Genomic DNA, 25,753 nt, shown 5'->3' on the forward strand with positions numbered 1-25,753 from the left:
CTTCTACTTACACTTAGGTCACACTACACATACATGTACACGTTTATTTATACACACTCATCTGAGTTTTCTTTGATTTTATCTTAATAGTTCTTGGTCTTATTACTTTTCCTTTTATATCCATGGGGAAGTGGAATAAGAATCTTTCCTCCGTAACCCATGCGTGTTGTAAAAGTCAACTAAAATGCCGGGAACAATGGGCTAGTAACCCCTTTTCCTGTAATGATTACTAAAAAGAATAAGAAGAAGAAAATTGTCAAAGTGGGAAGTCTGAACGTGCGTGGATGTTGTGCAAATGATAAGAAAGAGATGATTGTGGATGTTATGAATGAGAAGAAACTGGATGTCCTGGCTTTAAGTGAAACAAAGCTGAAGGGGGTGGGAGAGCTTCAATGGAGAGGAATAAATGGGATTAGGTCAGGGGTTTCAAATAGAGTTAGAGCTAAAGAAGGAGTAGCAATAATGTTGAAGGATAAGCTATGGCAGGAAAAGAGGGACTACAAATGCATAAATTCAAGGATTATGTGGAGTAAAATAAAGATTGGATGTGAAAAGTGGGTTATAGTAAGCGTGTATGCACCTGGAGAAGAAAGAAGTGTAGAGGAGAGAGAGAGATTCTGGGAAATGTTGAGTGAATGCGTGGGGAGTTTTGAATCAAGTGTGAGAGTAATGGTGGTAGGGGATTTCAATGCTAAAGTGGGTAAAAATGTTATGGAGGGAGTAGTAGGTAAATTTGGGGTGCCAGGGGTAAATGTAAATGGGGAGCCTTTACTTGAGCTATGTGTAGAAAGAGATTTGGTAATAAGTAATACATATTTTATGAAAAAGAGGATAAATAAATATACAAGGTATGATGTAGCACGTAATGAAAGTAGTTTGTTAGATTATGTATTGGTGGATAAAAGGTTGATGGATAGGCTCCAGGATGTACATGTTTATAGAGGGGCAACTGATATGTCAGATCATTATTTAGTTGTAGCTACAGTTAGAGTAAGAGGTAGATGGGAAAAGAGGAAGGTGGCAACAACAAGTAAGAGGGAGGTGAAAGTGTATAAACTAAGGGAGGAGGAAGTTCAGGCGAGATATAAGCGACTATTGGCAGAAAGGTGGGCTAGTGCAAAGATGAGTAGTGGGGGGGTTGAAGAGGGTTGGAATAGTTTTAAAAATGCAGTATTAGAATGTGGGGCAGAAGTTTGTGGTTATAGGAGGGTGGGGGCAGGAGGAAAGAGGAGTGATTGGTGGAATGATGAAGTAAAGGGTGTGATAAAAGAGAAAAAGGTAGCTTACGAGAGGTTTTTACAAAGCAGAAGTGTTATAAGAAGAGCAGAGTATATGGAGAGTAAAAGAAAGGTGAAGAGTGGTGAGAGAGTGCAAAAGGAGAGCAGATGAAAGAGTGGGAGAGGCACTGTCAAGAAATTTTAATGAAAATAAGAAAAAATTTTGGAGTGAGTTAAACAAGTTAAGAAAGCCTAGGGAAAGTATGGATTTGTCCATTAAAAACAGAGTAGGGGAGTTAGTAGATGGGGAGAGGGAGGTATTAGGTAGATGGCGAGAATATTTTGAGGAACTTTTAAATGTTGAGGAAGAAAGGGAGGCGGTAATTTCATGCACTGGCCAGGGAGGTATACCATCTTTTAGGAGTGAAGAAGAGCGAAATGTAAGTGTGGTGGAGGTACGTGAGGCATTACGTAGAATGAAAGGGGGTAAAGCAGCTGGAACTGATGGGATCATTACAGAAATGTTAAAAGCAGGGGAGGATATAGTGTTGGAGTGGTTGGTACTTTTGTTTAATAAATGTATGAAAGAGGGGAAGGTACCTAGGGATTGGCGGAGAGCATGTATAGTCCCTTTATATAAAGGGAAAGGGGACAAAAGAGATTGTAAAAATTATAGTGGGGGGAAATAAATGGGATTAAATCTGGAGTATCTGAGAGAGTTAGAGCAAAGGAAGGGGTAGCAGTAATGTTAAATGATCAGTTATGGAAGGAGAAAAGAGAATATGAATGTGTAAATTCAAGAATTATGTGGATTAAAGTAAAGGTTGGATGCGAGAAGTGGGTCATAATAAGCGTGTATGCACCTGGAGAAGAGAGGAATGCAGAGGAGAGAGAGAGATTTTGGGAGATGTTAAGCGAATGTATAGGAGCCTTTGAACCAAGTGAGAGAGTACTTGTGGTAGGGGACCTGAATGCTAAAGTAGGAGAAACTTTTAGAGAGGGTGTGGTAGGTATGTTTGGGGTGCCAGGTGTAAATGATAATGGGAGCCCTTTGATTGAACTTTGTATAGAAAGGGGTTTAGTTATAGGTAATACATATTTTAAGAAAAAGAGGATAAATAAGTATACAAGATATGATGTAGGGCGAAATGACAGTAGTTTGTTGGATTATGTATTGGTAGACAAAAGACTGTTGAGTAGACTTCAGGATGTACATGTTTATAGAGGGGCCACAGATATATCAGATCACTTTCTAGTTGTAGCTACACTGAGAGTAAAAGGTAGATGGGATACAAGGAGAATAGAAGCATCAGGGAAGAGAGAGGTGAAGGTTTATAAACTAAAAGAGGAGGCAGTTAGGGTAAGATATAAACAGCTATTGGAGGATAGATGGGCTAATGAGAGCATAGGCAATGGGGTCGAAGAGGTATGGGGTAGGTTTAAAAATGTAGTGTTAGAGTGTTCAGCAGAAGTTTGTGGTTACAGGAAAGTGGGTGCAGGAGGGAAGAGGAGCGATTGGTGGAATGATGATGTAAAGAGAGTAGTAAGGGAGAAAAAGTTAGCATATGAGAAGTTTTTACAAAGTAGAAGTGATGCATGGAGGGAAGAGTATATGGAGAAAAAGAGAGAGGTTAAGAGAGTGGTGAAGCAATGTAAAAAGAGAGCAAATGAGAGAGTGGGTGAGATGTTATCAACAAATTTTGTTGAAAATAAGAAAAAGTTTTGGAGTGAGATTAACAAGTTAAGAAAGCCTAGAGAACAAATGGATCTGTCAGTTAAAAATAGGAGAGGAGAGTTATTAAATGGAAAGTTAGAGGTATTGGGAAGATGGAAGGAATATTTTGAGGAATTGTTAAATGTTGATGAAGATAGGGAAGCTGTGATTTCGTGTATAGGGCAAGGAGGAATAACATCTTGTAGGAGTGAGGAAGAGCCAATTGTGAGTGTGGGGGAAGTTCGTGAGGCAGTAGGTAAAATGAAAGGGGGTAAGGCAGCCAGGATTGATGGGATAAAGATAGAAATGTTAAAAGCAGGTGGGGATATAGTTTTGGAGTGGTTGGTGCAATTATTTAATAAATGTATGGAAGAGGGTAAGGTACCTAGGGATTGGCAGAGAGCATGCATAGTTCCTTTGTATAAAGGCAAAGGGGATAAAAGAGAGTGCAAAAATTATAGGGGGATAAGTCTGCTGAGTATACCTGGTAAAGTGTATGGTAGAGTTAATATTGAAAGAATTAAGAGTAAGACGGAGAATAGGATAGCAGATGAACAAGGAGGCTTTAGGAAAGGTAGGGGGTGTGTGGACCAGGTGTTTACAGTGAAACATATAAGTGAACAGTATTTAGATAAGGCTAAAGAGGTCTTTGTGGCATTTATGGATTTGGAAAAGGCGTATGACAGGGTGGATAGGGGGGCAATGTGGCAGATGTTGCAATTATAACTCTACCGTATACTTTTCCTGGTATACTCAGTAAACTTATTATTTTTATTATCACACTGGCCGATTCCCACCAAGGCAGGGTGGCCCGAAAAAGAAAAACTTTCACCATCATTCACTCCATCACTGTCTTGCCAGAAGGGTGCTTTACACTACAGTTTTTAAACTGCAACATTAACACCCCTCCTTCAGAGTGCAGGCACTGTACTTCCCATCTCCAGGACTCAAGTCCGGCCTGCCGGTTTCCCTGAACCCCTTCATAAACGTTACTTTGCTCACACTCCAACAGCACGTCAAGTATTAAAAACCATTTGTCTCCATTCACTCCTATCAAACACGCTCATGCATACCTGCTGGAAGTCCAAGCCCCTCGCACACAAAACCTCCTTTACCCCCTCTCTCCAACCTTTCCTAGGCCGACCCCTACCCCGCCTTCCTTCCACTACAGACTGATACACTCTTGAAGTCATTCTGTTTCGCTCCATTCTCTCTACATGTCCGAACCACCTCAACAACCCTTCCTCAGCCCTCTGGACAACAGTTTTGGTAATCCCGCACCTCCTCCTAACTTCCAAACTACGAATTCTCTGCGTTATATTCACACCACACATTGCCCTCAGACATGACATCTCCACTGCCTCCAGCCTTCTCCTCGCTGCAACATTCATCACCCATGCTTCACACCCATATAAGAGCGTTGGTAAAACTATACTCTCATACATTCCCCTCTTTGCCTCCAAGGACAAAGTTCTTTGATTCCACAGACTCCTAAGTGCACCACTCACTCTTTTTCCCTCATCAATTCTATGATTCACCTCATCTTTCATAGACCCATCCGCTGACACGTCCACTCCCAAATATCTGAATACATTCACCTCCTCCATACTCTCTCCCTCCAATCTGATATTCAATCTTTCATCACCTAATCTTTTTGTTATCCTCATAACCTTACTCTTTCCTGTATTCACCTTTAAGTTCGTGAGGCAGTAGGTAAAATGAAAGAGGGTAAGGCAGCCAGGATTGATGGGATAAAGATAGAAATGTTAAAAGCAGGTGGGGATATAGTTTTGGAGTGGTTGGTGCAATTATTTAATAAATGTATGGAAGAGGGTAAGATACCTAGGGATTGGCAGAGAGCATGCATAGTTCCTTTGTATAAAGGCAAAGGGGATAAAAGAGAGTGCAAAAATTATAGGGGGATAAGTCTGCTGAGTATACCTGGTAAAGTGTATGGTAGAGTTATTATTGAAAGAATTAAGAGTAAGACGGAGAATAGGTTAGCAGATGAACAAGGAGGCTTTAGGAAAGGTAGGGGGTGTGTGGACCAGGTGTTTACAGTGAAACATATAAGTGAACAGTATTTAGATAAGGCTAAAGAGGTCTTTGTGGCATTTATGGATTTGGAAAAGGCGTATGACAGGGTGGATAGGGGGGCAATGTGGCAGATGTTGCAAGTGTATGGTGTAGGAGGTAGGTTACTGAAAGCAGTGAAGAGTTTTTACGAGGATAGTGAGGCTCAAGTTAGAGTATGTAGGAAAGAGGGAAATTATTTCCCAGTAAAAGTAGGCCTTAGACAAGGATGTGTGATGTCACCGTGGTTGTTTAATATATTTATTGATGGGGTTGTAAGAGAAGTAAATGCGAGGGTCTTGACAAGAGGCGTGGAGTTAAAAGATAAAGAATCACACACAAAGTGGGAGTTGTCACAGCTGCTCTTTGCTGATGACACTGTGCTCTTGGGAGATTCTGAAGAGAAGTTGCAGAGATTGGTGGATGAATTTGGTAGGGTGTGCAAAAGAAGAAAATTAAAGGTGAATACAGGAAAGAGTAAGGTTATGAGGATAACAAAAAGATTAGGTGATGAAAGATTGAATATCAGATTGGAGGGAGAGAGTATGGAGGAGGTGAATGTATTCAGATATTTGGGAGTGGACGTGTCAGCGGATGGGTCTATGAAAGATGAGGTGAATCATAGAATTGATGAGGGAAAAAGAGTGAGTGGTGCACTTAGGAGTCTGTGGAAACAAAGAACTTTGTCCTTGGAGGCAAAGAGGGGAATGTATGAGAGTATAGTTTTACCAACGCTCTTATATGGGTGTGAAGCATGGGTGATGAATGTTGCAGCGAGGAGAAGGCTGGAGGCAGTGGAGATGTCATGTCTGAGGGCAATGTGTGGTGTGAATATAATGCAGAGAATTCGTAGTTTGGAAGTTAGGAGGAGGTGCGGGATTACCAAAACTGTTGTCCAGAGGGTTGAGGAAGGGTTGTTGAGGTGGTTCGGACATGTAGAGAGAATGGAGCGAAACAGAATGACTTCAAGAGTGTATCAGTCTGTAGTGGAAGGAAGGCGGGGTAGGGGTCGGCCTAGGAAAGGTTGGAGAGAGGGGGTAAAGGAGGTTTTGTGTGCGAGGGGCTTGGACTTCCAGCAGGTATGCATGAGCGTGTTTGATAGGAGTGAATGGAGACAAATGGTTTTTAATACTTGACGTGCTGTTGGAGTGTGAGCAAAGTAACGTTTATGAAGGGGTTCAGGGAAACCGGCAGGCCGGACTTGAGTCCTGGAGATGGGAAGTACAGTGCCTGCACTCTGAAGGAGGGGTGTTAATGTTGCAGTTTAAAAACTGTAGTGTAAAGCACCCTTCTGGCAAGACAGTGATGGAGTGAATGATGGTGAAAGTTTTTCTTTTTTGGGCCACCCTGCCTTGGTGGGAATCGGCCAGTGTGATAATAAAAATAATAAGTTTACTGAGTATACCAGGAAAAGTATACGGTAGAGTTATAATTGAAAGAATTAGAGGTAAGACAGAATGTAGAATTGCGGATGAGCAAGGAGGCTTCAGAGTGGGTAGGGGATGTGTAGATCAAGTGTTTACATTGAAGCATATATGTGAACAGTATTTAGATAAAGGTAGGGAAGTTTTTATTGCATTTATGGATTTAGAAAAGGCATATGATAGAGTGGATAGAGGAGCAATGTGGCAGATGTTGCAAGTTTATGGAATAGGTGGTAAGTTACTAAATGCTGTAAAGAGCTTTTATGAGGATAGTGAGGCTCAGGTTAGGGTGTGTAGAAGAGAGGGAGAATACTTCCCGGTAAAAGTAGGTCTTAGACAGGGATGTGTAATGTCACCATGGTTGTTTAATATATTTATAGATGGGGTTGTAAAAGAAGTAAATGCTAGGGTGTTCGGGAGAGGGGTGGGATTAAATTATGGGGAATCAAATTCAAAATGGGAATTGACACAGTTACTTTTTGCAGATGATACTGTGCTTATGGGAGATTCTAAAGAAAAATTGCAAAGGTTAGTGGATGAGTTTGAGAATGTGTGTAAAGGTAGAAAGTTGAAAGTGAACATAGAAAAGAGTAAGGTGATGAGGGTATCAAATGATTTAGATAAAGAAAAATTGGATATCAAATTGGGGAGGAGGAGTATGGAAGAAGTGAATGTTTTCAGATACTTGGGAGTTGACGTATCGGCGGATGGATTTATGAAGGATGAGGTTAATCATAGAATTGATGAGGGAAAAAAGGTGAGTGGTGCGTTGAGGTATATGTGGAGTCAAAAAACGTTATTTATGGAGGCAAAAAAGGGAATGTATGAAAGTATAGTAGTACCAACACTCTTATATGGATGTGAAGCTTGGGTGGTAAATGCAGCAGCGAGGAGACGGTTGGAGGCAGTGGAGATGTCCTGTCTAAGGGCAATGTGTGGTGTAAATATTATGCAGAAAATTCGGAGTGTGGAAATTAGGAGAAGGTGTGGAGTTAATAAAAGCATTAGTCAGAGGGCAGAAGAGGGGTTGTTGAGGTGGTTTGGTCATTTAGAGAGAATGGATCAAAGTAGAATGCCATGGAAAGCATATAAATCTATAGGGGAAGGAAAGAGGGGTAGGGGTCGTCCTCGAAAGGGTTGGAAAGAGGGGATAAAAGAGGTTTTGTGGGCGAGGGGCCTGGACTTCCAGAAAGCGTGCATGAGTGTGTTAGATAGGAGTGAATGGAGACGAATGATACTTGGGACCTGACGATCTGTTGGAGTGTGAGCAGGGTAATATTTAGTGAAGGGATTCAGGGAAACCGGTTATTTTCATATAGTCGGACTTGAGTCCTGGAAATGGGAAGTACAATGCCTGCACTTTAAAGGAGGGGTTTGGGATATTGGCAGTTTGGAGGGATATGTTGTGTATCTTTATACGTATATGCTTCTAAACTGTTGTATTCTGAGCACCTCTGCAAAAGCAGTGATAATGTGTGAGTGTGGTGAAAGTGTTGAATGATGATGAAAGTATTTTCTTTTTGGGGATTTTCTTTCTTTTTTTGGGTCACCCTGCCTCGGTGGGAGACGACCGACTTGTTGAAAAAATATATATATATATATATATATATATATACAGTGGACCCCCGGTTAACGATTTTAATCCGTGCAAGAGGGCTCATCGTTATGCGAAATAATCGTTATGCGAATGAATTTTCCCCATAAGAAATAATGGAAATAAAATTAATCCGTGCAAGACGCCCAAAAGTATGAAAAAAAATTTTTTTTACCACATGAAATGTTAATTTTAATACACACAAACTGAAAAAGGCATGCACAATTAAATGACACTTACTTTTATTGAAGATCTGGTGATGATTGATGGGATGGGAGGAGGGGAGAGAGTGTGTTAGTGTTTAGAAGGGGAATCCCCTTCCATTAGGACTTGACGTAGTAAGTCCTTTTCTGGGGTTACTTCCCTTCTTCTTTTAATGCCACTAGGGCCAGCTTCAGAGTCACTGGACTTCTTTTGCACAAGATATCTGTCCATAGTGGCCTGTACCTCTCGTTCCTTTATGACTTGCCTAAAGTGTTTCACAACATTGTCAGTGTAATAATCACCAGCACGGCTTGCAATAGCTGTGTGAGGGTGATTTTCATCCATGAAGGTTTGCACTTCAAGCCACTTAGCACAGATTTCCTTTATCTTTGTAGTAGGCAACTTCTTCAATTTCTCTCTCCCCTCCTCTGAACCAGTTTCCTCAGGTCTGGCCTCTTGCTCTTGAAGTTGATCTATCAGCTCATCAGTGGTTAGTTCTTCATTGTCCTCCTCCACCAACTCTTCCACATCCTCCCCACTAACCTCCAACCCCAAGGACTTTCCCAATGCCACAATGGATTCCTCAACTGGCACAGGATTCTCAGGGTTAGCCTCAAACCCTTCAAAATCCCTTTTGTCTACACATTCTGGCCACAGTTTCTTCCAAGCAGAGTTCAAGGTCCTCTTTGTCACTTCCTCCCAAGCCTTACCTATAAGGTTTACACAATTGAGGATATTAAAGTGATCTCTCCAAAACTCTCTTAGAGTCAGTTGAGTTTCTGAGGTCATTACAAAGCACCTTTCAAACAGAGCTTTTGTGTACAGTTTCTTGAAGTTGGAAATAACCTGCTGGTCCATGGGCTGCAGGAGAGGAGTGGTATTAGGAGGCAAAAACTTCACCTTAATGAAGCTCATGTCCCCATAAAGTCGCTCTGCCACGTCTGTAGGATGACCAGGGGCATTGTCTAACACCAGGAGGCACTTAAGTTCTAATTTCTTTTCAGTTAGGTAATTTTTCACATTGGGGGCAAATGCATGGTGTAACCAGTTATAGAAAAATTCCCTAGTGACCCATGCCTTACTGTTTGCCCTCCACAGCACACACAAATTATCCTTGAGGACATTCTTTTGCCTGAACGCTCTGGGAGTTTCAGAGTGATACACTAATAAAGGCTTCACTTTGCAATCACCAGTAGCATTGGCACACATCAACAAAGTAAGCCTGTCTTTCATAGGCTTATGTCCTGGGAGTGCCTTTTCCTCCTGAGTAATGTAGGTCCTGCTTGGCATTTTCTTCCAGAACAGGCCTGTTTCATCACAATTAAACACTTGTTCAGGTTTCAGTCCTTCAGTTTCTATGTACTCCTTGAATTCCTGCACATATTTTTCAGCCGCTTTGTGGTCCGAACTGGCAGCCTCACCATGCCTTATCACACTATGGATGCCACTACGCTTCTTAAATCTCTCAAACCAACCTTTGCTGGCCTTAAATTCACTCACATCATCACTAGTTGCAGGCATTTTTTTAATTAAATCCTCATGCAACTTCCTAGCCTTTTCACATATGATCGCTTGAGAGACGCTATCTCCTGCTATCTGTTTTTCATTTATCCACACCAATAAGAGTCTCTCAACATCTTCCATCAATTGCGATCTTTGTTTCGAAAACACAGTTGAACCTTTGGCAAGAACAGCTTCCTTGATTGTCTTTCTGGTGCCCACAATAGTAGCGATGGTTGATTGGGGTTTCTTGTACAGCTTGACTAGGTCGGCTATACGCACTCCACTTTCATACTTATCAATTATCTCTTTCTTCATCTCTATAGTAATTCTTACCCTTTGAGGTGTAGGGTTGGCACTAGAAGCTTTCTTGGGGCCCATGGTCACTTATTTTCCAGAAACAGCACCGAAAATACTGTAATAATACGAAATATTCCGAGTGTATGCTTGGATGTTACCGCGGAGGCTGGCTGGTAAACAATGGGACGGAGCGGCACATGTGAGGCTGGCTGAGGGCACATTGGACGCGTCTCGGACGAAAATCGGTATGCGGGTTTTTAATCGGTATGCGCGGCAAAAATTTTGCGATAAAAGTAATCGTTATGCGGAAAAATCGCTATGTGATGCCATCGTTATGCGGGGGTCCACTGTATATATATATATATATACACACACACAGTGGACCCCCGGTTAACGATATTTTTTCACTCCAGAAGTATGTTCAGGTGCCAGTACTGACCAAATTTGTTCCCATAAGGAATATTGTGAAGTAGATTAGTCCATTTCAGACCCCCAAACATACACGTACAAACGCACTTACATAAATACACTTACATAATTGGTCGCATTCGGAGGTGATCGTTATGCGGGGGTCCACTGTGTATATATATACAGTGGACCCCCGCTTAACGATCACCTCCAAATGCGACCAATTATGTAAGTGTATTTATGTAAGTGCGTTTGTACGTGTATGTTTGGGGGTCTGAAATGGACTAATCTACTTCACAATATTCCTTATGGGAAAAAATTCGGTCAGTACTGGCACCTGAACATACTACTGGAATGAAAAAAGTTCGTTAACCGGGGGTCCACTGTATATATATATATATATATATATATATATATATATATATATATATATATATATATATATATATATATATATATATATATATATATATATATATACGGTGGTCCCTCAATAATCGTCGGGCTCGACAGTCGTCCTTTTCGGAAATTGTCGCGTTATTTTCGTCCAAACATTGGCTCGCAAATGGTCAGTTGACTCGCTAATCGTCATTTGTCCTGGACACGTACTCACAGCTCTGAGCCGCCTTGGCTTCCCTTCCCAGCCAGTGTGCCATTGTTTACCAGTGAGCGATGGTCCCCTCACTTGTTCATACGAAATATTTCATAATATTCCATTCATTTTAATGCTTGCAAGTGCTAAATAAGCTACCATGGCTCCAAAGAAAACTCCTAATGCCAAGCCTTTAGTAAAGATGGTGAGAAATACGATTGAATTTAAGAAAAACATCATTGAACAATATGAAAGTGGCATACGTGTGGCCGAACTGGCCAGGATGTATAACAAACCCCATACAACCATATCTTCCATCGTGGCAAAAAAAAAGGAAATCAAGGAAGCTGTTGTTGCTTGGAGAAAATTGTGGCCAGATTGTGTCCACGAGAGGGATTTTGAAGGGTTTGTGGCTGACCCTGATGAGCCTATGTCAGATGTGAAATCTATTGTGGCATTGGGGAGTTCCATGGGGTTGGATGTGAGTTTGGAGGATGTGGAAGAGTTTGTGGAGGACCACAACAAAGATCTAACCACTGAGGAGCTGCAGGAGCTTCAGCAGGAACAGCAACAGATTGCAGCTCAGAATCTTGCTGCAGAGGAGGAGGAAGAGAGATGGAAGAAGGTGCCTTCTTCAGAAATTAAGGAGATTTTTGAAATGTGGGGTAAGATGGAAAGATTTATGGAGAAACATCACCCTGAGAAGTATGTTGCAAGCCATATCGGCAACTTGTACAGTGACAGAGTCTTGGCCCATTTTAGGGAAGTTTTAAAGAAACGCCAGAAACAGAGCTCTCTGGACACTTTTTTTTTGTGAGACAGGACTCCAGTGACTCTCAAGCTGGTCCTAGTGGCATTAAGAAACAGAGAAGTATGTAACCCCAGAAAAGGACTTGGTACCTGAGGTGTTCATGGAAGGGGATTCCCCTTCCAAACAGTATCCAATCCAATCTCTCTCCTCCTCCAGTCTTCCATACACTAAGAAGAATCGCCAATAAAGGTAAGTGTTATGCTGCTAATGTTTCATTCATCATGTCCCATTGTATAGTTTATACTACATCTATATTTCATGTGAAAAAATTTTTTGTTTTAATACTTCTGGGTGTCAGGAATGCATTAATTGTATTTACATTATTTCTTATGGGGAAAATTAATTCGAAAATCATCTATTTTGATAATCATCACACTTCCAGGAACGGATTAACGACAATAAATGAGGGACCCCTGTATATATATGTATATATCATATCTAAGTAGTAGGTTGGTAGACAGCAACCACGAAACGAAAACCTGTAATTGTTTTACATGATGGTAGGATTGCTGGTGTCTTTTTTCTGTCTCATAAACATGCAAGATTTCAGGTACGTCTTGCTACTTCTTCTTACACATAAGTCACTCACACTACACATACATGTACAAGCATATGTATATATACACACCCCTTTGGGTTTTCTTCTATTTTCTTACTAGTTCTTGTTCTTCTTTATTTCCAGTTATCTCCATGGGGATGTGGAACAGAATTCTTCCTCCGTAAGCCATGCGTGTTGTAAGAGGCAACTAAAATGCTGGGAGCAAGGAGCTAATAACCCCTTCTCATGTATGAATTACTAAATTTAAAGAGAGAAACTTTCGTTTTTCTTTTTGGGCCACCCTGCCTCGGTAGGATAAGGCAGGTTAGCTGAAAGAAAGAAGATATATATTTTATATACATATATATAACTGTGTCCATGGGTTCAGTTTCCATGGTTTCAGTTATCCAGGGGTAACCATGGCTTAAAAATAACCCTTAATAATGACATCAAAGCACAAAAGCAGTGATAGTGGCAGTTCTTCAAAGACTCAGAGAATCCATGAAGTGTCTCATCAGTGAAAAAGTGATAATTCTCCAATTACAGTGGACCCCCACCTTACGATATTAATCCGTTCCTGAGAGCTCATCGTAAGCCGAAATTATCGTTAGCCAAATTAATTTTCCCCATAATAAATAATGGAAATCAAATTAATCCGTTCCTGACACCCCAAAGAATGAAAAAAAAAAATTTTCCACATGAAATATTAATTTTAATACAAACAAACTGAAGAAGACATGCACAATTACTACTCTACTAATTATAGAATACATGACACTTACCTTTATTGAAGATCTGGTGATGACTGATGGGACAGGAGGAGAGAGTGTGGAAGTTATTGTTTAGAAGGGGAATCCCCTTCCATTAGGATTTGAGGTAGCAAGTCCTTTTCTGGGGTTACTTCCCTTCTTCTTTTAATACCACTAGGACCAGCTTGAGAGTCACTGGACCTCTGTCGCACAACAAATCTCTGACCGCGAGTTCAAATCCCACCTGTGGTATGGTCTGTCCATAGAGCTCTGTACCTCCCGTTCCTTTAAGATTTTCCTAAAATGAGCCATAACATTGTCATTGTACAGGTTGCCAACACGGCATGCAGTAGCTGTGTCAGGGTGATTTTCATCCGTAAAGGTTTGCAGTTCAACCCACTTTGCACACATTTCCTTAATCTCTTTTTTCAATTCCATATTAATTCTCGCCCTTTTTACCACAGAGATGGCACTAGTAGCTTTCTTGGGGTCCATGGTGACTTATTTTGCAGTTACAAGCACTAAAAACACTGGGATAATGTGAAATGTACCGAATGTATGCGTAGATGCGACCACACTGGCTGGCTTGTAAACACTGGTGCTGAGGCCACACGTGGGACGCGTCCCGGATGAATCACGTAAGGCAAGTTTTTTATTGTGAGGCGAGGCAAAATTTTTGCGTTCAAATGCTTCGTATGGCAGATTTAACATAACGCAATGCATTCGTAAGGCAGGGGTCCACTGTACTGTGTGTAATTTGGCAATTAAACTTCATTGCAGGTATGTATGTGAATGAAAAATGACTTATATATAGGGTATAAGGACTGCTGAGGGCTATGGTACATTAAGAATCTCATGGGGATAACCTGAACTCATTATCCAGGCTGTTGGATGTTCCATTCACTGCACTGTGTGTCATTCTTGGTAGATGATGGTAACTCCTATGATGAACAGCAATCTGTAATAAAAAATTAACAAATATATGTGATTGCTGTAATGTATAAATAACTAAATACACAACAGTCTGACTTTTTTTTTTGGGTGGGTCGGTTATTATTAATACAATCAAAACTAAGTGCTAAACCCACAAGGGTCATACAACTTTTTGGGGGTTATCCTAGGTAATTTGCACTATGTATGATATTGTACTTATGTGTACCTTTGCCTAACTACATTTACTTATTAACTCACTAAAGGGGCCATGAAAGAGCTGTTGACAAAATTTACTGATGGGCAGATAAAAGAATCAGAAAAGGTGCTTACTGGTTGCTTGAATTCAACCCCAGCAAATAAAATATTATGAAAACTGGGGAAGAGGCAAGAAGACCAGACATGAAGTACAGACACAGGGGATAAAGGCTGCAGCTCTCTTTCAAATAGAAAGACCATTAAATCTGGTATTAATTTATCCAGTGAATGAACAATTCTGGATTTAATGGACTTCGTCCATTAAATCTGATGAGTGGAACAAACTCCTGAGTACTGTTATAAAGGCTAAAACATTGTGTAGTTTTAAAAATAGGTTAGATAAGTACAGTGGACCCTCGACTAACGCTATTAATCCGTTCCTGAGAGCTCATCGTTAGTCAAAATAATCGTTAGTCAAGTTAATTTTCCCCATAAGAAATAATGGAAATCAAATTAATCCGTGCAAGACACCCAAAAGTATTGAAAAAAAAAATTTTAACACATGAAATATTAATTTTAATACACACAAACTGAAGAAGACATGCACAGTTACATGACACTTACCTTTATTGAAGATCTGGTGATGATTGATGGGATGGGAAGAGGGGAGTGTGTTGATGGTCTTAGTGTTTAGAAGGGGAATCCCCTTCCATTAGGACTTGAGGTGGCAAGTCCTTTTTCGGGGTTACTTCCCTTCTTCTTTTAATGCCACTAGGACCAGCTTGAGAGTCACTGGACCTCTGTCGCACAACATATCTGCCCATAGAGGCCTGTACCTCCCGTTCCTTTATGACATTCCTAAAGTGTTTCACAACATTGTCAGTGTCACCATTAAACACTTGTTCAGATTTCAGTCCTTCACTGTCTATGTACTCCTTGAATTCCTGCACATATTTTTCAGCTGCTTTTTGGTCCAAACTGGCAGCCTCACCATGCCTTATCACACTATGTATGCCACTATGATTCTTAAATCTCTCAAACCAACCTTTGCTGGCCTTAAATTCACTCGCATCACCACTAGTTGCTGGCATTTTTCTAATTAAACCGTCATGCAACTTCCTAGCCTTTTCACATATGATCGCTTGAGAGATGCTATCTCCTGCTATCTGTTTTTCGTTTATCCATACCAATAACAGTCTCTCAACATCTTCTATCACTTGCGATCTCAGTTTCGAAAACATAGTTGCACCTTTGGCAAGAACAGCTTCCTTGATTGCCGTTTTCTTGGCCACAATAGTAGCGATGGTTGATTGGGGTTTTGTGTACAGCCTGGCCAGCTCAGAGACATGCACTCCACTTTCATACTTAGCAATGATCTCTTTCTTCATATCCATAGTAATTCTCACCCTTTTTGCTGTAGGGTTGGCACTAGAAGCTTTCTTGGGGCCCATGGTGACTTATTTTGCAGGTGCAATCACTAAGGAGGCCTGGTCACAGACCGGGCCGTGGGGGCGTTGACCCCCAGAACTCTCTCCAGGTAAACTCCAGGTAAACTAAAAAGGCTGTGATAATATGAAATGTTCTGATTGTATGCTTGGAAGCGACCACGGTGGCTGGCTGGCTTGTAAACACTGGCCAGAAGTGGACGCGTCTCAGATGGAACGAATAGTGTTGGTCGAGTTTTTTAGCGCTAATCGAGGCAAAATTTTTGCGATAAAATGTATCGCTAGTCAGATTTATCGTTAATCGATGCCATCGCTGGTCGAAGGTCCACTGTATGTGAGTGGGTGTGGGTGGATGTGAGTTTGACCTGACCAACTTGTGCTACTAGGTCAGATGCCATGCTCCTTCCTTAAGTGAATGTGACCTGACCTGACTAGGTTAAGGCACTGGCTTAAGCCTGTAGGAGAACTGGACCTGCCTCGCATGGGCCAGTAGGCCTACTGCAGTGTTCCTTCTTTCTTATGTTAAATACATTTATTCAGCAGACTGTAATAATATACAAAGACCCTAATAGAAATAAGTCACTTCGTCTGACTTTTAGGGTACTCCAGGTAATATATGATAATTGTACCTAAGCATACCTGTACCTAAATAAACTTACAATTCTGTTTAAAGAGTACCTTCATTAACAAAGTTGGAGGGACCTTTTAAAATTATTTCAGCGACCAAATACATGTACATATTGTACTTTGAGTGAAACTGCCTACCTCTGATAAATATGAAGACAAAGACACATTGGAAAGTAAAATATTACCCAATAAAAATTTCTTCTGCAACTTGTGTTTGTCTCCATACTGTATTTAGTATTTTTTTCCAAAATTACATTTATTCTGGCTTTAATTTTTTTTTCCAAAATTACATTTAGTAGTCTTAAAAATAAGAGAATCACATAACAGCAGAATGCAGACCATACAGACAATGCATCATTTATATATGAACTTTTGACTATTATTATCATCATTATTATTACCGCTGCAATACAATTAATATCACTCAGCAACAAGCACTAAACCCAAATGGGTCAAACAGCATAATCTTCTTTGAACATAAAAACTCTTTTACTTTTTGGGGGGCTATGCTAGGTAATTTACACTATGTATAATTGTATTCATATGTACCTGTGCCTAAATAAACTTACTACTTACTCTCTACTAAACTCAAAATACAAATTTCAAGATACAGCGTAAGACTGCCATAATTCTCCACCACCTTCAACTCACTCCACTTGGAATAATTACACCTCTACACTGTTTCTTGCTGATATATTCAGTGGTAAAAGAGTAACATTTAATATATGTCCTGCAATATCAAGATAATTTACCACAATATTCACTGGCCGGGAACGTCAAAGCTTTTGTTTACTTCATCAGCTGATCACCTGGGTTAAATTATCTTATAGAATTAATGTTAATTTAAGTAGGAGCTTCCCAAGATAAGCTAAAATAATATAAGATATAATTATGTTAGTGGTTATTTAGGTTGGATTAATATATAGGTTACTTGTGGTGTGTTTGCACGTGAGGATACATGACGTCACAGTGTGAGCGTCCGCCATACTGCCGGTCACTTGTGCTAGTTTATTCAGGTGTAGGTACATATAAATACAGTTACATAAAAAAACAGTAATGGTTCTACATGACCATAATTTTTAAAGGGGTGGGTCGGTAAGCCAGTGGAAAGCCTCGGTTAGATGACCAAAAGCTCCAAAGGCGGGTCATCATCTGACTAAGACCCGCGGCAGGAAAAATTTCTCCTGTTTCCTGACGAACCTTACCTAACCTAACCTAGTTACATAAATTATCATACATAACATATGTGTAAATTTTTATTTTTTTCTTCTTCCTCTTTTTTCTTCTTCAACGTAAGCGAAATTTGTTTCATCCTACTTCAAAGTCAATGACCTCCAGTAGAGTAACTTTATTGAGACTTTTCGACTGGAGATAGGCTTTTTCAGTCATTACACAGGAATATACAACAAAGTTACATAAGCACAGCCATGTGAGTGATCAAATTACTGAGGTCACTGAGATGTGTAGCAAGATATGAGTACTGCAGGAGCCGTACTGATTCATCCCATGACCTGTGTAAGCTGAGTTGTGCTACAGATTTGGTTAAATTGAAAGCTCCTGATTCAGTTGGTTATGTTTGGATTAGATCAGCTTCCAGGCATCTGTGTCGTGTTTACCTAGAGTTCACATGGAGAGAGTTCCAGGGGTCAACCCCCCCGCGGCCCGGTCTGTGACCAGGCCTCATGGTGGATCAGAGCCTGGACCAATAGTCTCATTGTGCCTATCCCTAAGCCCCAACAGCCTGATACATTTAGGCCGATCTCCTTAACTAGTTGTCTTTGTAAAATTTTTGAAAGAATGATGCTTAACAGACTGTACTACAGAATCAGACACCAACTTTCCCCCTACTTCTATGGGTTCATGAAAGGTAAAAGTGTGCAGAACTGCATTTCCACCTTTCTCACTGCACACACCTCTACTAGTTTTACCACTTTTCTTGATCTAAAATCTGCATTTGATATTGCGAACAAAACCGTTATACTACATGAACTAGCCAAAATGAATATTGGTGGTAGCTTACTCTGCTGGATAATAGGATACCTGTCAAATAGAGTATCCTCTGTCCTTTACCAAGGCTTCAGAAGTGAGTCTAAAGAAATGTCTTTAGGTACACCATGCTATTTAATATTCTGATTAATGCTCTCCTAAATGCTCTACCTGCCTCACCTAAACATATAGCTATAAGCTATGCTGATGATATCCATACAACAGGGCATAAGAAGATGAGTACCATTCTTAATGAACTTCAAGCAATTTGTAATCGACTAGGCCTCATAATATCTTCCTCTAAAACAAAGATATTAACAAGCAAATGACATCCCCCACCCATCTATTTGCAGGGTGAAATCATTAGCTACGTTAAAACTTACAGATATCTTGGTGTAGATATACCCTTTAACAAATCCACTATACCACAACTAAATAAGAAATGCAAAGCTAGGCTAAATCCTCTCAAAGCTGTTGCTGGCTACAACCCCAACTATGGTGCTAATGTGAGAATCGTGAGAATGATGTACATAGCCTATGTTAGGTCCTTAATTGATTATGCTGCTCCCATGTTGATATTAGCTAGAGAAAGTTCTCTACGACCCTTGGAGTTAATGCAAAATGAAGCTCTCAGGATTATTCTTGGCTGTCCCAGATCTACAAAAGTTTTTAACATGAGGAAGGAGCTTGGTATTTCTAGTATCAGTGATAGGATTGTTGAGATTAACACTGTACTCGGTATTAGAATGTTGAGAAACGAACCAGACACTGTCACAATGAATCTTACCAAGTGTCTAGAGGTAAATACACACAGATCTAAATGGATTGTGAAAACGTGCAATTGCATTAAGTTTTATAACCTGCATGAACTGTATCACTGTAGGCAACAAGAGCATTTCACCCCTCCGTGGAGGTTGTGTTCATTTAATATCGCATACCTGCAAGTCCCTCCCAAGAAGCTCATTGCTAGTAATCCCTTCCTTAAATCACTTGTTAGAGCAACTGCTCAAGAAGAAATTTCTCACCTAGCTGGTAGTAATAAGTTATCACAAGTTATATACACTGATGGATCTAAACAGGAGTCTTCTGGCAGGGCTGCATCTGCTCTTGTTGCCACCTCCCTAGTTAAGAACGATAATAAATTTGTTGAGTTAGGTATACGAATTAACAACTGGGCGTCTACACTGCAAACTGAATTTTTTTTTTATATTTTATTTAAAAGGACACAGTACAAGATATAAATAAATAAAAGAACACAATTATTAACCGTTTGAAAATACAATGACCTACCATCAACCCCATAGCATACCACAAGTGTTACATTCATATTGTATTAAAGAATATACCATCACCGAACAATGAAACGAACAGGATAACACCTGCTCAGAAAAAACATCAACAAATTCTAAACCTACAAATCATGCCTATTATACAGTACAGTAAACCCTCCTTGCACAAAGTACACAGATGATATGATGCAGCATACGAAGGATAAAATTATACATTACAATAATTAAACAAAGGCTAACCTAACCCTACAATAAAATTGCAAAGACATACCACATTAATATTTCCCGCAAATAGCAGGAAACTCTTAACATAATAAAGAGCGAGAGAGCTCCAGCACCGAACAAAAAAAAAAATTAGCAAAAACCAAAAACTCAAAAATTTTATGTCTGTGTCCTCATAAATCCCCCACAACTCTATACAATTAGACCCCTTGCACAAAGTGCACAATAAATATTATTTAACATACAAAAATTAAAATTATACAGAACATTAATTTAAACATTATGCAAACCTAAGCCTACAATAAACATTACATTGATACATCTCACAATGAAACTCCCCACATAAACACTGGGCAGGAAACACCCACAAGTAAAAGACATAACATTATATACGCAAGTACAACCCATACAACTAACAAAATCCTAACATAAGGTATCAAAACTGTCTAGTTACAGGACATAAAAACCTTATCTCCCTATTTGAAACACTAGTACATCATTGCTGATTTTTTTTTTTTTTTTTTTTTTTTTAATTTTTTTTATATATAAACAGTCTAAAAGATAATATATAAACAAATAATTAGCATATAATTATAATTCTCATTGCCTAAAGACTCGCCGCACTTACTTCGTGCCGGCACATACTACCCCCCCCCCCTTTCCCTATTATCAATGTTATTATACTGAGCGTTATCACGGGAATAAAATTCCTCATGCACATACAGTAGTCATAATTAAAAATATTGACATACAAGTTCGTACATGCTCCATCCTTGTTTTTTCCCCAATAACACCATTGAACAAAACCAGTTTGCAATCTCATAGAAACCCCATTAAGGGCATCGCACAATAAAATTGTCCACTCCTAACCTAATACCTCACTATCCATTATAATTCATATATCATTACATAACATGATTAGGTACATAGAAAAAGGTGTCATTATATGTGATTATAAAACTGACTAAACCAAAGATCATGATTTCATATATAAAACATAGCAGAAAATTTTTCCCACAAAGCAACTGTGCAGGGTCACAGCACTTCACAAACATAAGTTATACAACGATCAAGTTAACTTGTGTGCTTATCTTAACATCATTCTGCTCTAAACCCGAGATCCCAAGGTTTAGTCATCATGGTTTTTAAGGTTATCCTGTATGCAGTGACAAACATAGATTCCAAATCCTCATTCATCACCCTTCCACTCTATTCATAACCCTCCCACCATCCACACTACAAAGAAGCCTAAACCAACCCACCCTCATGTATCCCCCGGTAGGAGACCAACCCTTTGCCCGCCCCCTGGGTTCATGAGGAGAAGGCCCCCCACAGTGAGATTCCGGTAACCCTCCGAAAAGCTAACTACCCACCTCCCACCATAGACTTGCCTATTCCTACACATAGTTCTATAAAATCTCGCTGCTAACGCTTTTATCCTCAACTCACCCCTAACCTCCCTCATCCCCCAAGATACATGTAAATAATCCGTCATAACATACATTAAGGCTCTACCCACATCACCCGGCACCCCAGTTACATCCAACATTAAGGCCCGTAGGAATGGCCATTGCCCCCCCCCCAAAAAAAATCTGATAACTCTCACCATCCATAACCTCACCCCCTCCAAAGAGGGACAAAAATATACCGCATGAAAGGCCGTTTCGATGTCCCCACAATGCAAGCATGAGTCCTCTCTCACAAGACCCATTTTATATAACACATCCCTAGAGGCCAATATTCCCATCAGAAAACGATATACTAATTCTCGTACCCTCGCTGGTATTCTAAGCAAACCAAACTTCCTCCATATGCTTATCCAGTCATATGTTGGATATACAGCAAGTCCCTGTAAGACACCCTTGCCTACCACAGCACCCACCATTCGTTTGACCTTTAACGTGGACACCTGTTTAACATGTAATAAAACCCTCAACATATCCTCACAATACCTCAAATCCCTTCCACACCACCATCTTCGTGCATCCTCCATTACCCTACCTACCCTGACTCCTCTATTCCCCCCAGTCCGAATATATCTTTGTTTAATATATAAAGCCATTACTCTATGACCCAATGACATCAGGCCAAGACCCCCACGTCTCCCCTCCGTCATCACCACGTCCTTGCTCAACCATGCCCTCCCAAACCCCCACACATACCTTAGAACCTTCCTCTGGATCTCTGCAATATCCTCTGCTCTTAAAGGGAACACCTCAGCCACTCCCCACACCTTACTATACACCAGAGAGTTGACCACTAAAACTCTCTGCTGTAATGTTACATCCCTAGCCCTTAAGCCTCCTAGCCTACCCAAAACCCTGCTCGTAACTAATTCCGAATTTATCTTCCTACTTTCCTGCACTTCCGCCATGTACCATATTCCACAAACCTTAATTCTGTCCACTACTGACCATCCCAACCCCTCCCCCAAGCCCCCTCCCACCCAATCCCCCACCTCTAATAGTCTCGACTTCATTAAATTAACTCTCATACCCGTGGCATCCCCAAAAATCTGAATGATTCCACCAACTTTCCTTAGATCTTCCTCATGCCTTACCAGCACGGTAGTATCATCTACGTACCCCACAATCCCCCCCCTCCCACCCCCCCTAATCCCATGTTCAATCATCACCTCATCCACCAGCCCATAAAATGGATTCTGTACACAGGCAAACAATAACTGAGAGAGTGGACAGCCCTGCCTCAAACCTCTCTCCATCAGTACTGGGTCCCCCAACTTACCATTAACCTGTACCCTAATAACTGCTCCCTCATACAAGGTTTGCACCCATCTCACCACCTTCTCCCCCAAACCCAGCTGTTCCAAACAAACTTTTAAGAAATCCCTATTCACACAATCATACGCATTAGCCCAATCTAATCCAAGTATTCCCCCTCCGGTGCAGTCCTCAATAAAATCCCTTATGTGACTATGCCCGTCCCTCATACTTCTTCCAGGAATGCCAAACTGTCCCCCATGTACCACTGATCCTAGAACCTTCTTCAGTCTATTGCCCAGAATTTTAGCATAAATTTTATAATCTGCACACATTAAGGATATTGCTCTATAATCATTCAATACTTTCCCATCCTTCTTCTTCGGCACCAACACAACGATCCCTGTTTTCTGGGTCTTCCCCATCCTCCCACTGCTCCACATATGATTCAAGACTTCCACTAACCCATACCTAATGCATTCCCAATAAACTCTATAAAAATCATTCGGTATTCCATCAATGCCCGGCGTCTTACCGTGACTCATCCCGTAAACCGCCTCCCCCACCTCCTCCTCACTAATACTACCCTCCAGCATTTCCTGTTCCTCTTGTCCCAATACAATAGTATTCTGCATAACCCCAAATACCTCCTCACTGACAACTTCCTTGTTCCTCCTCCATTTCTCCCTAAACCAATAATCAGCATAACCACTAATATCATCTGTATCAGTAAGACCTTGACCCACCACATAACCCCCCCCCCCATCAGCGACCACTAGATGCGCTATGGTAGTCACCATCTGCCTTTCCCTAAATTTTCTCAGGACATAACCTGATGGTCGATCACCCTTTAACACCTCCTCTAATCCTGCCCTAACTCTAATCGCGTTAAACCTTTCATTATGTAATCCTTCAATCCTACTCCTTAAGCCATCCACCTCACCTCGCACATCTTCCCTTCCCCCCCCGTCATAAACAGCATTCAGCTGTCCCTCCAGGTAGTTTTGCAAACCATATCTCCACCTTGCCTGTTCCTTTCCACGTATCCTAAAAAACTCTGCTATTGCTGTCTTTGCTCGCATCTCCCACCAGTCAAGCAAATCCATCCCACCATCCCTACCCTCCCAGCAATGTCTCCACCATTCCTCAAAGGATGAGCCTTCATCCTCCTCCTGCAGAAGCCTCACATTCAATTTCCAATACCCAGCATATATGCGAACTATACCATCCACCCTCAGATCAGCTATCACCGCCCTGTGATCCGAAAAACCGACATCAAAAGCCCTCACTCTCTCCACACCAATCCCCTGCATCACATATATCCTATCTAACCTCGCCCCATAATTCCCACGAATAAACGTGTGCTCCACCCCATACTCCCCCCTGCCCACCACATCTACAACACCTACATCCCTCAACACATCCCGTAGTGCACCCAAAACACATCCTGCCCCCCTCGGCGTCACATCCCCATACCTAATCACACAGTTCCAATCACCTCCAATTAGAGTTATGGAAGGTAAACCCCGCAAATAATACATCAAAACATCACGTACAAAATCAACTTTGACTCTAACATTGTTACATGCTGGCATATATACACCAATGAAACATACTCTCCTCACCCCCCAGTGCCCATCTACCCTTACAACCCTCCCCCCTCCCCCCTCCTCCCAACCCATGACACGCAATGGGCTGGTCTCCTTTACAGCTACTGCTACCCCTCCTTTTAATTGCAAAGCATTACTGACAAACATTTTATAACCCCTCAAACTCAATTCACTCCCTAACCTATGGTTATGCTCCTGCAAAAAACATACATCCACATCAAACCTTCGTAAAAACCACTCTAACCAAACCCTTTTTACCTCAGATTTAAGCCCATTGACATTTATTGTGACACACTTGAATTTGCTAGAAGAGGGGGCTTACCCCTATGCCGCTGTATCTTACTCACTTCACCTTTCTCAGTACCTGTACCATTTTTATCCTTTTTTCTAACCTGGCCTCCAGCCCCTCCTTGCCCCCCCCCCACTGATCTTCCCCGGTACACCCCCTCCCCTGCCTACCTTTTCCCCTACAACTACCCATGACTTCTTCCCGGGTCTCTGCCCAGGTGTTAAAACCTCATCGAGGTCAAAAGCACCCGCAGTCCTTTTTCGTGAGCTCTCACTCACACACAAATCTACTTCCTGCACGTCCTCCTGATGGACTTCCACCACCACTTCCATGTCCTCTCTGGCATTCCTCGAACCCTTCACCTGTTCCTGCTGCTCAACCATCAGCTGTATCTCACTTGACTTCTCAGGACCATCCTCCCCGGCCACCGTCTCATCGAAGAACTCCTTCAGCACCGCATCCAGCAACTTCTCCTGGGTAGACTCTTCCACGTCCACCCGTCCCTCAGGCGATGGGGGCCCCTCCCCTGTCACCTCTGGGATGGTAACACAGGTACCGACCGTCGATACTTCCCGTTCTACCTCTTCACTCCATCGACCACTCGTCACTGGTTCCACCTCTCCCAACTCAGGCATCAACTCACATGGTCTCTGCTCCACTGCCAATGTACCAGGAGCCCTGGTAGGCTGCCTTCTAGGACAGTGAGCTGCCATATGATCATATGAGCCACAAAGTCGACAGGTCTTTCTCTGGCCGGCATAGTGTACAAAAACCTGCGTCCTGGACTCCACCAACATGACGTAGGACGGTATAGGCCTAGCCAACGTCATTTTGAGGGTATAAGAGCCCTCAGGTCGTCCCTTATATGGCCCTTCTGTCCATACTCCCATCGTTGCCGAATGAACTTTACCGTAGTTGTTGAATACCTCCTGTATACTATACGCCGTCGCCTCGAAAGGGACATTCCTGACCTTCACCCACGTATAGTACCTGGATACGTCATGCATAACGACGTCCACTGCCGAGTTCACCGTCACCTTCCTCTCCTGATACTCTTCAACAAGTCTGTCGTAGACGCCGGTACGATTCAGTTTTAGGAATACTCTGGTCATCCCATTCAAGGCAACACCATATACTTCCTCGTTGGGGACACCATAGGCGTCCCTGATGATAGCAGGTAGCAATGTATGCATCGTTGCTCCAGTAAGCGTGCCACGTACCAGCTGTATACAAACTGTTAATCCGTTGTCCCACTCGGTACGCCATTTTGTCTTCTAGTTGCTAAAGGTCACCACCAGAGGGCAGGTGTAGCT

General features: G+C 41.5%; 1 protein-coding gene across 5 annotated transcripts in view; it reads right to left on the reverse strand.

The window, feature by feature from the left end:
• LOC128686871 (dCTP pyrophosphatase 1) overlaps nt 1–19,451 on the reverse strand; it is a 34,957-nt gene extending 15,506 nt beyond the window's left edge. The window contains exons 1-2 of one of the 5 annotated variants that reach the window (XM_070082521.1): nt 19,336–19,451; nt 13,991–14,082 (exon numbers count right to left, since the gene is read on the reverse strand). In XM_070082521.1, coding sequence (XP_069938622.1) covers nt 13,991–14,043 — 53 coding nt within the window. In that variant the 5' untranslated portion in view covers nt 14,044–14,082; nt 19,336–19,451. Of the gene's footprint in view, nt 1–13,990; nt 14,083–16,900; nt 17,197–17,255; nt 17,312–19,335 lie in introns of those variants that run through there. The other 4 variants (XM_053774064.2, XM_053774063.2, XM_053774067.2 and 1 more) reach the window with 4 other exon arrangements.
• Between the last annotated feature and the right edge of the window lie 6,302 nt (nt 19,452–25,753).

The sequence above is a fragment of the Cherax quadricarinatus genome, chromosome 7, assembly GCF_038502225.1.
Source record: "Cherax quadricarinatus isolate ZL_2023a chromosome 7, ASM3850222v1, whole genome shotgun sequence".
NCBI classification, from domain to species: Eukaryota; Metazoa; Arthropoda; class Malacostraca; order Decapoda; family Parastacidae; genus Cherax; species Cherax quadricarinatus.